This window comes from Chelon labrosus, assembly GCF_963514085.1.
Source record: "Chelon labrosus genome assembly, chromosome: 8".
Lineage (NCBI taxonomy): Eukaryota > Metazoa > Chordata > Actinopteri > Mugiliformes > Mugilidae > Chelon > Chelon labrosus.
Window position 1 is genome coordinate 19991923 of NC_140358.1, and position 14637 is coordinate 20006559.

Genomic DNA, 14637 nt, shown 5'->3' on the forward strand with positions numbered 1-14637 from the left:
TCACTCCGAGTGTCTTTGCAGCGCGTGACGGTTGCGCGCGTCCTTCGCCAGCGCACAAGAGGGAGAAGACGGACACTGAGAGAGAGACGGATAGACAGGCGGGGGAAAAAGAGTCAGAGCGAAGGTTCACGCTGAGCACATGCTGCTCGCATAACTGACTGCACGCTGCGTCTAAGTGTGTTTCCGTGAGAGTGTGTATGTATTTTATGTGTCGCACAAAGGGTCAAAAATTTATCAGATCTTGTAAGCAGCTGAGCTGAGAAGTGGGAGGAAGTTTTTTTTTTTTTTTTATTACAGTATATTCCCCATTTTGAAATTTTCTTCTGATGATCTTATAAATGTTCCCTGGCAACACACGGTGTGTCACGACTACGACACAAACTGCACACTGACTGCAGCATCTCCAGTTCACTCGTTTCCTGAAAGAATGCAAATATGTGCTTTTTTGCCAAGAGTTAGATGACTAGACTGGTGCCACTGCTAGGAAGACATTTGAACTACTGCTCTGTTCCCAGCTTTAGGCTTTGATTCAACTATGCACACATTACTGATCAGCCACAACATTAAACCCACTGAAAGGAGAAGTAAGTAACGTTGACCATCTTGTGACAATGCAATGTTCCGGCGGCATTCATGTGGATGTTACTTAGACATGTACCACTCACCTAGACCTGACCAGGCACACCGACCCCACAGCAGTGACACTCCTTGATGGCAGCAACCATCCCCAGCAGCCTGACACAGGCGCACACACAAAAATATAACTCAAACAACATGAACAAGGTGTTGATCAGGCCTCCAAATTCACTAGATCCCAAACTGATCGAGTATCTGTGGGATGCACTTGAACAAGCCTGATCCACAGAGGCCCCTCCTCTCAAATCATACGACCCAGAGACCCCCACTAACAGCATCCTGTTGCCAGACACCACAGGACACCCTTACAAGGCCCCAGCACTGTTTGGAGGCACAAAGGAGACCTGCACAATATTAGGAAGGTGGTCATAGTGTTATGCCTTTCGAGTACCTCTGAACTCCTGGTTGTTTCTGTAGCAGTACACTTGTAGGAATTTTGAAATTACTAATTTATTTGGCAGTTTGTGTTACTGAAAAAAAAATCACCAATTCAAATGGTGAGCTGACGATAGGGTCCACACCCCGCTGTGGGACATTCTGACCCCTCTTTGGGAGTTGTAATTGATTTCACTCCTTACATTTTTATTTACAGGCTGGGACCTTTCTACTTTTACGAGGCCTGCGAAATACCATCACAGCTGCGCATTACATATTTTAATCTAGATTCAAGGTCTACCCAACAGCTCTCTATGAAGCTTAGAACAAAAACATAGATAAGGTCAACAGCGGATCTCTATGATGATGGAGCAGGCTCCGTCAGAAAAACGGTCCTTGAGTCGGGATTGTCAAAATAATATTTCGAAGGTCAAGAATAAACACTCAGCAGTTGCTCATCTTTTTTTTACCGCTTCAAGCGTGAGAGTTCTGTGCCCGGCCAAGCCGTGGAGACACCCGCATCAAATAAATGAGACTCTTGGTTTCAGAATCCTAGACTTAAGCTGCATTTCAACCCAAGAATAAATGCTTTTGTCTTGCCCTTGCTCGGTGCTCTGCAGGCACTCCCTTTTTAAATACCAACTTGGTCGAGTGAGAAACAACAAACATGTCCTCACTCGTCTTAATGCCGGTGTTCGGACATCAGATCCTCAAGAAGTACAAGAGCATATGCTCGAACTCTCACTGTATACCGCCCTCCTCTCCTCCTCGAATTTCTCAGGTCCTTGTTCGCCGCTTGCTTCTGTGTGTGTGTGCATGCTTTGTGACTCTGATGCTAAGTGTCCTAGCAAAAGGTCAACAGCCATAAAACAAGAGAGTAAGAGAGACGGGGAGAGAGAGAGAGAGGGAGGGAGAGAGAGGCTGATGAGCAGAAACAAGAGAAGTAGTGTGTGAGGTGCTTTTGAGGAGGGATGGAGTGGTGAAGAGGAGAAGGTAGGAGAGCCGGTGAGGACTGTCGCAGCAGAGTCATAACTGGAGTGGGTAGTACTTGGCTAACGGAGGTGTGTGTGTGTGTGTGTGTGTGTGTGTTTGGGGGGGTGGGGGGTGGGCAACAAAAGCAATTCAGATGAGAGGAAGCAAGGAGAGAATGGAGCACGAGAGATTGAATGGTGGAAATGCTAAATGTATCAGTTTGGGAATAACTTTCCATCCCTCACTGAGCACTCTTAGAGACTAATTTATGAAAGTACGATAGGTTGTTCCACTCCACTGCGAAATATAATGCAGCACAAACAGCCATGATGAATACAAACCTGCAGTTGTAGGTGCTCTGCTATATTTCACGTTTAATCCTAATGGAAGATAGTTGATAATGGGATGCAGCTTAAAGAAAATCTGAGCGGGATTGCTTTTTAAATTTGTCATTGTTAAATAAAATGCGATCGTGACCGTCGTCAATACGTCCTTCTGAGGAGTAAATACGGTACCAGACAACAGACAACCAGAAGGGAATTTGCTGGAGATGAATGGACGTAAATGTACAAGGCAGATCATTTGAGTTACTGTTTGTCATACTTTTTAATTTTTTATTTTTTTTCCCTCCGGCATCAGAATGAGTCCTCACAGCTAATTTCACAGCACTGTGTTAATGAGAAAATCCCCCACACTGCATCTTTTTCAAATGAAAATAAAAAGTGGAGAAAAAAAAAAAATGATCTTTTAAAAATGACTCATACTCACTCTGATGTGAAGAATCTGTGTGTGTCCATGTCTGGTCTCGTCACAGGCTGACAGTTCAATTAGTCTGAACTAAATGATGCATGGCGTCTCCCTCGTGGCCCTAGTAATCGTCAGTGTTCTGCTTTGAAGAACTCATATTGTGCATGAGCAGATAGCTAAACCAACAGTGGCTAGGGCTAGTCAGAAGTTGAAATGTATGATTTGCTGATCCCCACAGATGCCGGAGCGGAGCAGGGGACCACGCTGGCTTTAACTCTCGCAGCTCATCATAGCTTTGCTGTATTTTTTTCACAGAAAATCGTTCTTTTCTTCCTGGGCCTCTGCAACGGAAAGTAGCTGCAAATGGCTTTGAACTGTGTGGAGTTTTTTAATTAGGTATTCCTCATCAGCTGGGCCACGAGTGCGGGTGAGCGCGTAGGTGTGCGCGCGTAGGTGTGTGCAGGCATGCGTGCGGGAAAATGGCAAGCACATTACCGTGCGAGCGCGCCGCGTGATTGTGTCGCTTGCGCCGTTATAATTGTAGATTTGTTTTGCTAAGCAGCCATTTTGTGCGAGCTTTAGCGAGCCCGTGTCAAGTGCTTTTCTCCGGGCGTCGGCAATCAGCAGACCGGGGGACAGACAGTGAAGATGTTTGAAGTCGTTGGAAGTTCCTTACCTTGATCTGCATGCAGCAGCCATCCTCTGACTGCCACCAGTAACTTTGTGATTTGAGTCTTTGCTTTTGTTTGATGTTCCAAATGTGTCAGAGGAGTGGAGGAAAAAAAAAACCCTGCAATGCTTCATTTCATTTGCTTTGTTCTTCCTGTCAGCAAAGGCACGTTACCTTTTTAGATTCTTTTTAAAAGAAAGAACTAAAGCGGGTACAATCAGGTACAATCTGATATGACTGGTCAGAGCAAGGTGAATGTTTTACTGAAAACTTTGTTGACATCCTTGCAAGACGCTAATTAATTTCCTTAATGGGCAGGTGTTAGTTGTTTTTATTTAACAGCGTGTTGGATTGTTGTCCCAGTAAACTCTTTTATGAGTGGGAGGGGAAATCCAGTATCCTCCCATACCCTTTGTTGTTTAAAAGGCCCATATGGATTGTGAATCGGCAGCAGCTTTCAAAGCATCATTAGTCATGCATAAAAGACTGTGTTAGCGCTTTAATACCAGCCCTGGGCTCAATCTCTGAAGATCTGCCTTAATTGCCCACCTCTGCCACGTTCTCTGTTCACGTGCATATGTATACGTGCACACACCGCATGTGTGTGTGCGCGAGAGAGTTGGTGTGTGTGAAAGTGTTCTCTGTGTATTCGCTAATTGTCCACTGCTTGCCGGGCACTAATAAGCACATAAAGAGAATGAGTGCTCTAAGATGGGCATTAAAGAAGATTCAGACACACCCCTCCGCATGCCTTGAATAACGATCTTTTCTGTCTGCTTTTCCTTTCCCTTCGGCTGTCGCCGTGTCTGTGCGTGTGTGTGCGCGTGTCTGTCTGTGTGTGTGTGTGCAGCGGTCCACCTGTTAGGTCTGACCTGGCATCTGCGGCACGGCGAGAGCCAGCTGTACGAGAACGGCCTGAGCTCAGCGGACCATCAGCAGGAGGACCGCAGTAAAACCAGACCCACCAGCTCCATCCACCTGCTGGACACACTCAACCCTGAAAACACACACGCCGGTGACAGAGGTGAGCAAACACACACAGGCGTGCGCACACACGTTGTCACACACCATGATAACAGATGTTTCGCACTCGACGATCGACGGGATTTGCTTGTGAGTTACAACAAAACGAACGTGACGCGGTAATTTGGATATTCAGTAAATGTTAAATGTATTGAATGAACGTATAAATAATCTTAATGGAGTGTTTTCACTGCTGCTGTTATGCAGCTTGAGAGGGAGCTACACTCATCAAGCGTAACATTATGACCACTGACAGGAGAAGTAAGTAACATTGAGCATCTTGTGACAGTTCAGCTGTTCTGCTGGGAAACTTTTGGACCTGGCATTCATTCGTGTGGATGTTACTTAGACATGTACCACCCATCTAGACCAGACCAGGCACCCCCCACCCCATAGCAATGACACTGGCAGCAGCCATCCCCAGCAGGACCCAAAGGCCCCCACTAACAACACTGTGTTGTCAGACACCACAGGACACCCTCAGAAGGTCCATGTCCATTCTCTGATGAGTCACAACTGTTTTGGAGGCACTAGGGAGGCCTACACAATATTAGAAAGGTGGTCATAATGTTATGCCTGATCGGTGTATATGGGGTCTGATAGATTGACTCATGTGATGTCACCTGAGGTACCATTAGCTGGGGATGAAGACTACATTTGTGAGTTTGGCTTTTGTAGCCTGCACCTAATCTCTGCTTAAGGATGCTAGCTTGAGGCTGCGTTCGAGCTGGTAACCTCAAGCGAGCTCGAGGCCGCGTCAGCCGGCACTACGGCGACACATCCGAATCTCCAGCTCCAGCATCGTGGGGGATGCCAGATTTTGCAAAGGAGGAGGAATAATGTGTGGCAGGAAATCCTTTATTCCACTCACAGGTCCGTGTTAGATCTGTGGCCTTTTTGAGTCTCAGACACTATTATCTTCTTCACTTGCCTGGTCACCATTTCAGTCCTCTTATTATAAAACACCTACCACTCGAAATGTCAACTGTCAGTCTTTTGTACATGAATCGAAGTTGAAATAACATCTGGCTGAGAAACATTTAGCGGCAGTGGCAAAATTTGTTAAAAGGTCTTCGTCTCATGACACTGTGACACTTTTTTTTCCTGAATTAAAGTTGTGGAAGCACAGAATGTATATAACTATATATCAAATGTTTATGGTTTGGGTTGTAGTTGGACATGCATATGTTAAGGCAAGTCCAGTGTTTCCCATACAGCGTTAATGCTATGGTGTCCCGCTAGGGTCTAATTTACTCTACCATGGTCGCATAACGAATCGGATATATTTTTGCACGCTTCAAACAACGTTGCGTTGTTTTTCCTATTGCTCTCTCCCTCCCTCCCCTCCTTAAACCCCCCCCCCCACCAGACAGCACGGACACCTCACGTAGCATGTGTAGCTAATCAAATTTTACGTTACCGCGACTTTTTAAAACCCGATGTTTGTGCTTGTGATTTTTTAGACCATGGAGATTTACAGTTATTTAAAGAGAGTTGGTCAAAACCAGAGGAAACAACTCCAGCTGTAACGTGAACTAGCTTAACTTTACAAGCACCAGCTAGCAAAGTTAGATTGAAATTCAACAGTTTTCTTAAAATACGTTTTATTTTATTTAATCTTACGTGCATTTGTCCATAGAATTCCACGTTTCAACACCTTAGTTGTCGCTAAATACAATGTCCGCGTAATTTAAAGACGGACTATACCTTTCACACTTTCAAATGTAAAGATAAATGATAGGAGCATGTTGAGACTGACTATATATATCCATTTGCACAAGTTTCAATCAGCCTCTAGTGATTTAAGTGCCTGGCTTGCACGTATAACACACTCTGCTCAATGAATGCGCCAATACAATAGAGAGACATCAGTCCAGAGATCAGTCTTGAACTGATTACTCATTTATTAGAAAGGCTAGGTAATTGGTTAATCATGTTCCCTCTTAGCCAGTACGTGACTGGAATAGCCCTTCTCCACTCTGCCGTCTCTCAACTAGCCAGAGGAATTACTAACACCAATTTAACCCCATGATATGGGACATTAATTGTGAGTGTTTCAGGTCATGGAGTCAGACAGGACACCGCAACCTTCACGCCTGGTCTGACTCTGATGGATATCACACTGGATGTTATTGGAGCCCACGTTCGCCACTTGTACGGAGAATGTGTGAGTCAAACTGCAACCCGGTGCAATTTAGGCAACCTGGGACATCCCTAAAGCAACTATTCTTGATGAATCCTCACATTCTGAGGATTAACGCTCTCATCAGTAGCTAAATCCTCCAATAGAGCGCATAGGGGTCATGGAATTCACTTCTGGGTGTTGCGTCACAACAGTCTATTGTTTCAAGTCCTATTGCTTTATATGCTCGATGAAAGCTGGGAAATCAAAATGGGCAAAGCTAAGCCGTTGATGCTGGGGGCTCAGATTAATAAAATTGGCACGGTGGAGGTGGTCCCCGGGCAGAGGAGGGCCAGGGAGATTAGAGATTAGGCTGTAATCCAGTGTGGCAGATTATCACGCTCATCCTGCTGTACCATCACCTCTCACACCAAGAGACCACACAATCCCCTAGATTACACCGCCAAGGATGGTGAGAGGAGGCTGTTGGGAATGGAAGGGATAAAAAACATGTCATGGTCGGGGGAGAGGAGAGTGAGAGTGACGGGAGGAGAGGAGAGGTAGAGTGATTGGTGGAAAGAAACAAGAGAAAAAAAAAAAAAGAATTCATTAACCGTCGTCAATTAATTTCTGAAATTTAAAACCAAAATGTTTGTGTTGGTTTACATTTTTTTTTAGTCTTGTAACAACAGAGTGGGAGCGCAATGTCAGCTGAGCAGAGTGATTGGAGGATAGTTATCGGATTCTGCTTGTTTTGCTATAAACTGATGGCACAGAAGGGAGAGATGAAACAAGCTTGGCAGCATGATTGGAAGGTAGTAATCTTCTGGCGCTCTTCATGTATTTTTAGTGTTGTTGTTTTTCTGTCAACTTCAATGCCATGAAGATGGGCTCTCTCAAAAACGGGCTCTCTGTTTGATTTGTGTTGGATCCGGAGCGGCGCGAGTCTAATCCACCTTGCGAGGCAGCGTGCACCACTGCGCTCGATACTAATTGACATGTCGTGTCGTGTGCGTATGGCTAGTGTCTTGTCAAGGCGCGCGTGCTGTGTTTTTTGCTCTTTCGCGCCTTCGCTCCTGCAGTTTCCAGAGATCACCAGCAGCCCTTCTTAGTCCTCCGCACATAAAAGCTTTGCTAATTAGTGCTACATTAATTGCCACTCACCCCATGATAATCAACCTCGGGCTTGTTGGCACGCGCAAATGTGCAAGCACTAACGCTCTGCTCCCTCTCTTCCCTTTCCTCTATTTCTATATTTGACGTGCGTACGGGCGTGGAGGGGCATTCACGCGAGCGCATAGAAATTCCTCTGGTGCAGATGAAAGCCGAAGTGCCCAGAGAAGAAATTTGCAGTCGGTGGGTTCCCTTGCCTTAATGAAGTACATCAGAGTTCGAGAGTAATATTTCACTCAACGTGGGACGTCGGATATATTAATGATATGAAATGATACAAACTGACATACAGTAGAGCGGCATATTGCCTCATTATAATGTGAAGATGATGAAATGCAGAGCTTGTGGAATGCCATCTGAGCCTATGGGATGATTGTGCAAAGCGCTGTACGAAAGGAGAGTTAGCGCCTCGAATTGTTTTCACTACATCCGATGGTGTGGTTGAAATGGTGTGTAGATGGATGGAATGTGACACAGACAGAGAGGAGAGCTCTTAAAGAGCACATCAATATTCTAGACTGCGTGCGGAGAGAGTGGAGGGGAGTGAGGCCGAGCAGCGTGTGTGTGTGTGTGTGTGCAGGGTAGGAGTAAGAAAGAGTGCGCTTGTGGTGTGTATGTATTTGGCGAACAGCAGGTGTGTGTGTGTGTTTTGTGTGTGTGTGTGTGTGTGTGAGAATGGGGGTGTGAGGGAGACGGGAGCGTGCGTGCTTGTGCATGTGTGCAAATGCTGATGGACTGGTCCCTGTTACACTGGTCGCATTGATTTTCTCACGCTGGGATACAGTCTCAGGATGTAACACATGCACACACGCCCACGCACACACAGATGCACATGCAGGGAGAGTATAGATCATTTGGTGAACCCCCCGCTAGAGTGCTTCAAGTTGAGAAAGCCTAACAGCAGCAGCGTGTTTGCTACTCAGCCTGCATTCAAATATCACCCAAATATAGCTGGAGAAACGGAACGCAATTTAAAGCTGCAGCCGGTATTTACAGTGTCGATGACACATTTTATCAAGACCATTAATCACTCTTGACATTGGGGAGTAAGATTGATGTCTTAGGCCAAAGAAAAAAAGTCAATTTTATCTTCTTGGGAGACAGACTAGAGCTTCCTTTTTTTTTGATAAAAGACAGCAGTGAGGCCAAAACGGGGTTAAATAGAAGTTTAGTACTTGTACTTTCCTTGAGTATGGATGAATCCGTTGACAGACTGGTGTTCTAATTTATTTTGTGCGACCTCCACAGCCCCTGGAGAGCCTAGCCCGCTAATGTTATCTCTCCAAACAGTGTTAGTAAACCTACCGTGCGGTTGTTACTGGGAACAGAGCCCTTTCTTTTAATATTCTCGATCCACTCCTGGCGAACGACACGGCCCTCTGTACCCTCAGAGAATCTTTGTAATGTCTGTGGTCTTAAAGAGAGGCACTCTTCATCTAGTAAAAGTTTGGTGTTTTGTTTTCACGTTTTATTTATTTTTTTTCCCAAAGTTTTTTAGAGAAACTGGCGAACAGTCCTTCCTACTTTCCTAGAACTCACTGTGAAAGGTAACTTTACATAGAAAGTGAAGGTTAAGGCAGAAAACTGGCCAGTTCTTAGGAATGATTGCATTCGTTATGTGCAGATAATCAATGGTGAACACAGCCATAGTGATGTTGTGTTTACTTCTGGTACTTCCCCAGATTCATGTATTCCTATTATTCTATTCTATTTGAAATAGAGAAATATAGCCACTACTTTTGTTAAGACTATATTGTAGTTTTGTTATTGGCTCCTTTACAGACTAGAACACCCTTGAACAAAACATTATGATGTCACAGGGAAGTTGACATGTAATAATTTGATCCGATTTGTGTGAAATGTTGTCGTATATCACAAGAATTATTTTGCTACGGCCAAAAAAAAGCTCTAAATCAACTTTGGTGCATAATTAGTAGGAGATACCACAAGAATGCTTGGACAACTGTTCATGGACACATAAAAACTCAAAAACCACTAGCACAGAATACACAGTGACTTGTTTTAGACCACCTAAAGAACATTTAAAGTAGTAGTAAATACCTCCCCCTTGTTCTGTTACAACCTGAAATGCTTCTTACACACTGAAGGGTCATTAATAACAATGTAATGATCTAGCGTGCAGTATTGTATCGTTCTTTAAAACCACTCGTCTTCAGATTAACTCTGTTTTTAAGGTATGTTTTTCTGCTTTAAACATTCCTAATTTTTACATTTGCTTCACGATAACATCACCCCTACCCCTTCCAACAGCATAACACGCAAAACAGTCTTGGTTCATACAAATATAAGCAGAGTGGAAATAAAAAAGAAATGAAAATTATCATAATAATATAGACAACAGTATTTAGCCATCATTTAGTGGTCTAGGAAGTGTCTAGAAGTTTCCAGAATAAACTGCCCCGACCCTAATCCTAACCCTAACCCTTGTACTTTTACTTCTAGTCCCTGAAAACTTTATTTACCCGGTGGTTCCAAAACTGAAGCAAATGAATCCCTGAATAAATCAGCAAAGTTAATAGAGTAACATTTTCTGTCACAAAATTATGATAAATCTTTTGTTATGAACACACGACTCAGTCCGTGGTCCTCACCAAACTGCAGTGGTACCCTAGTTCCAAGTTCCTACCCAGGCTAGACTGAGCTCCAGTAGAGTTCAATAATAAAGAAAGCAAAAGGCAAGTACTTTATCGATGTGTCAACTTACGCAACACACATTACATGTGTAACAATGTTAAGTGTCAGGGAGTGAACGAGTTTGTGAACAGGCAGATATGTCCGTCACAGCCGTAGCCCCGGGCCCCGACGGTAGAAGGTGAGGACGGGAGAGTAATGGAAGGCCCTGGGGCCAAGAGCATTATCTTCTCCTGACTCTGACTGACACTCATTAGGCTGCACAGTGGAGAGAGGAGGCTGAAAGCTTATTAAGCCACCTGCTCAAAAGGCCCTTAATTGAATCCAAGTAATTATAGAGACCTTGCCCATTGTGATATTTTTATTCATCCTGCGGCAAACTCAATCTCTCTTGCATTTGGAACACTATTAATGTTGTCTGCACCAATATGTGGGAGATTCACGCGCCGGCCTACACTTTAGTATCGAGTAACACGCGCACACACACACCCACACACACACACAGTTCCGGTCCCCTTGGACATGTCCCGTCACCAAGACCCTAGCTGCACTTTCAGTCTGTTCTCTGCTTCATTAGAATCTGAGGGATAATAACATTAATTGCAAAGACAGTTTAGTTCCTTTGAAAATAGATTACAGGTGTAATTGTTTTACCTGAATAACCCGTAGGCAAGAGAAATTAATTAGACCTTGTGTCCCAAGTCCTAATGTAGTTCCTTTTTTTTTCTCCATCGGCCTGACACACCACACACAGACACACACTATACACGCAGAATACCAGAGACACGCACCAGACAGATGGGCAGGCACGCTCACGCAGACTTTTTGAAACGTGCTCTGTGAGAGGGACGACGGATGACAACATGAAGATGTTAGCTAGTCATTAGAAATTGGAGAGGTTACGAGTTCAAATGTAAAACCGTCCCGATGCAGATGTCCTGTGGCCTGGGAGCCTTTCGAGGCCTAATTTAGCAGAAAACATTGCCGCGTGTTTGCATATTATGTGTGAACGGAGGGCGTCGGTTGTGCCCCGCACTCCCGCTATAATTGGCTGAGGCATCATCATTATTGCAATGTGCTGTATGTTGGTTATAGCAGACCTGTCTGCTAACGATTAAGCGTTGCATCAAGGCCACGTCGCGCTTGATGGTTGACATGAATAAGCCGCGCGGCGCTTTCATTGCCCCTTTAAACAGGCGCAACGTTTTGAAATAAACCTTAATACATTTTTCTGCTTACAACTTGCTTCTCCTGCCAACTAATGATGAAAAGCGCAAGAGGAGATTTATGCGATGCCATTTATTCATTATTTTTTTTTTCATTCCAAGCAACTGATAGCAAGTGTGAATTTCAAGCTGCTTTTCCCTTATTAAAGCCACAAGATAGCAAGGTGTGAAGGAATCTTACCTCTCCGTTTGCATATTGTTTGTTTCGGCTTGTATTCCCTCTGCCTGCCAAGTAGGAATAAACAGATTTGCTGTTTTGAAAGATATTTTCAAAGGATGGTCTCAGGTTTTGTGCTGAGATACACGGGTGGAACACATTGATTGACAGCGGTAATCTGAGCAGCTCGGGGGGCCTGGAGGAGCCCCAGTCACCATGTGAAACTGTCTGCTTTCTGCGAGACTCCCAAAAATGCCTCAATCCTCCCTCTTTTCACTGGAGCCGTGGCATTATTCTCTACTGCTGAGACAGAAGGAGGGAGAAATGCAAGGAGGGGTTTTCTTCTTTCTTGCATCAGCAGCTGTAACTTGACACCGCCACCTACTCAACGGGCATGGTCCTCTCCCCTCTTCCCCTCTTCTTCGCCTCCCCTCCCTCCGCTGTCTACGACAACCCACCACCCATCCTCACGGCTGACCTGCGCGCGGCTTTCTGTCCCCGCGTTGCGTCAGACTGGAGAGGCGCTGTACACTAATTAGCATCAGAAGGACCTGCCTGCTCATCTGCCCGCCAGCCTGCCAGTCAGCCTGCTTGCCGGCGCTCCGGTCTGCCTGCCAGTGTTCTGCCAACTGCCATGCCCTATTCATGTCCTATTCATCTAGTGCTGAATAAAAGACTGCTTTCCTCAGGACATCCATCCCTCTGCTGGCCTTTATATTTCTGTGGCAAAGGCGGAGGAGCGAGGATTAGCATTAAAGGGAATAGGCTGCTGAGGTAGACTCGGCAGGTACGCATGAATGCATGCCTTAGTTCCGTTTGGTAGATATGTTAGTCCAGTGTGCTTCATACGGGGCACCTGTCTATGTTTTTCCCTTTCATTACAAGCCTTTCTGAACTCTCCTTTGGTACTCAACCCAATTTCATTGCACTCTCATCCCCTTGTTGTTTTCACAGCGCAATCTAGTTCAATCATTTGCCATTTTTTACCAATTATGTGGTCCACAGAAGTAGAATGAGTCTAAAAAACCCTGTGCTTTAGCATTTACTAGCAGCCTAAGAGACATTTTGTGAGATTAAGGCTTGTAAAAATACAAAGCTACGCCAAAGCTAGAGGTTCTAGCACGGCGGTGTTTTGAGCTAGAAATGCTAACACTGAACTGGCCTAGACTATGTGTACGCACAAATGATGGAGTAAATACACAATTTTCCTTATCATATTAAAACCACATTCATTAAAATAGGCAGAAAAAAACAATTAAACAGTCTATTTGCTGATTCACTCACCCTCATCAATTAATGTCCTAAATAAAGTATGAATCTATAACAAGTGTCCCATGCATGGCTGTTTCCATTTGGATGAAATGTAAATGTAGGCAATTGCAAATATCATCACACAAATTGAAACAAATTACCGTCAGTGTAAGTCCTTGCTGGACGTCGTCACTTTCACCTCCTTTCTTGGACGTGTCCCACTCTCTGATCGCATGTACAGTAATTACAGCGAGCGCCATGTCCGACAGATCAGGTGATCTTCGTCCTTCTCCTCCAGTTTGCCTCCTTTTCCTCTCCTGGCCTGTTCTTTTTCTGCATTAACTTTGATCACAGATCGTTCCCATTTTTACCCGAGCCACAGTCTGTAGGCAACACAACATTCACCGCTTTATTAATTGCCCTCCAGGGGAACGCTTCTCTCTCACAATAACCTCATTAACTCTTTCCGTGACAGACGTATTCTTTATTTGATAGCGGCAAAACAAACAAAAAAAATAAATAAACATAATAATTAATGTTCACGAACATACGGTAGTGAGATCAAAATAGTTTTTTATGTTTTTTGTATGTATACGTTTGTAAAATTGGCCCATTTGTCCAAACTGGTGTGTGTAACTATGACCACAATCTTATCATTTGAAAAAATGTGATGAAATAAAGTACTGCTTTTTACCTTTACATTGATTTTTCTTTTTTGACCTCAAAGAAAACGTTCGTAACACTCTTCACTCAAAACAACATGTATGTTGCCGATGGTACCATGAAATGAATGTCTGGATGAAACCGAATAAGAACCAAGTTTTGGACTAACCAAATGACAGATGGACCAACCAACAGACAAACACTGTCATTTCCTCGCGGCACTGCTAGCACTCTCTACCTCCTGCTCTCTTTGTTACAGCCAGAGTTGTGACATTCACGAATGAACCGAATCTATTGTCTGGTCTCTAGTGGTGAGCATAGCAGTGGATCCGGGTTCCATTCCTGGTCAGTGTGTTTACCAAATAAATAAAGCATCTGTCTATCTTGAATTTATATTTTAGATGTAGATATACTCAGATATCCCACCAAGCTGACACCAAGCACCCTATCGCAGCTATCACAAGTTTCCCCCGGGCTGGCATCTTAAAAATAAATAAATACCCAAATGAGCCAGTCTTTTGAACGGCTCTTTGAAAGGAACGAACCCGCAAGATCCGGCTCCCTTCAAAGAGCCATAAATCCCATCTCTACTGACAGCACACGTGAAATATGCGTGCTGGCCCCGTGGGTGTGCATGGTGTCGCCATAATGGAGTGGTAAAGCAGCAGGCGTTATGGATCGAGGGCGAGCGGACTCGTCCATGAATCTGCCCCTAACTGTTCTTCTGCCTTTGTGGCCGTAACGATCGGCTGGCTCCCTTCTGTCACCGTATTTCCTCCATCTTAGTTTAGAAGCAGAGATATATCTCTCCATAAAGGCCGACACAAAGAGGGCTGGAGAGCCTCGCCTGCTCCGCCACACAAAGGACTCCGGCCTGGTGGTTGATAAAGGCTTATGGAGAGGAGAGGAGCTGATGGCCAGGGGACTGTTGGAAAGACCTATTCTCTTCACACACAAAGACGCGCTCTCA

At 44.6% G+C, this 14637-nt stretch overlaps 1 protein-coding gene across 1 annotated transcript in view; it reads left to right on the forward strand.

Moving 5' to 3' along the window:
* The window catches only part of tenm1 (teneurin transmembrane protein 1), a gene marked incomplete at its 5' end in the record, with an annotated part of 159791 nt that overhangs the window by 63254 nt on the left and 81900 nt on the right, over positions 1–14637 (forward strand). Inside the window, one exon of the mRNA XM_084549760.1 lies at positions 4251–4424. Within this exon, the coding sequence (XP_084405886.1) occupies positions 4251–4424 (174 nt within the window). The remainder of the gene's footprint in view (positions 1–4250; positions 4425–14637) is intronic.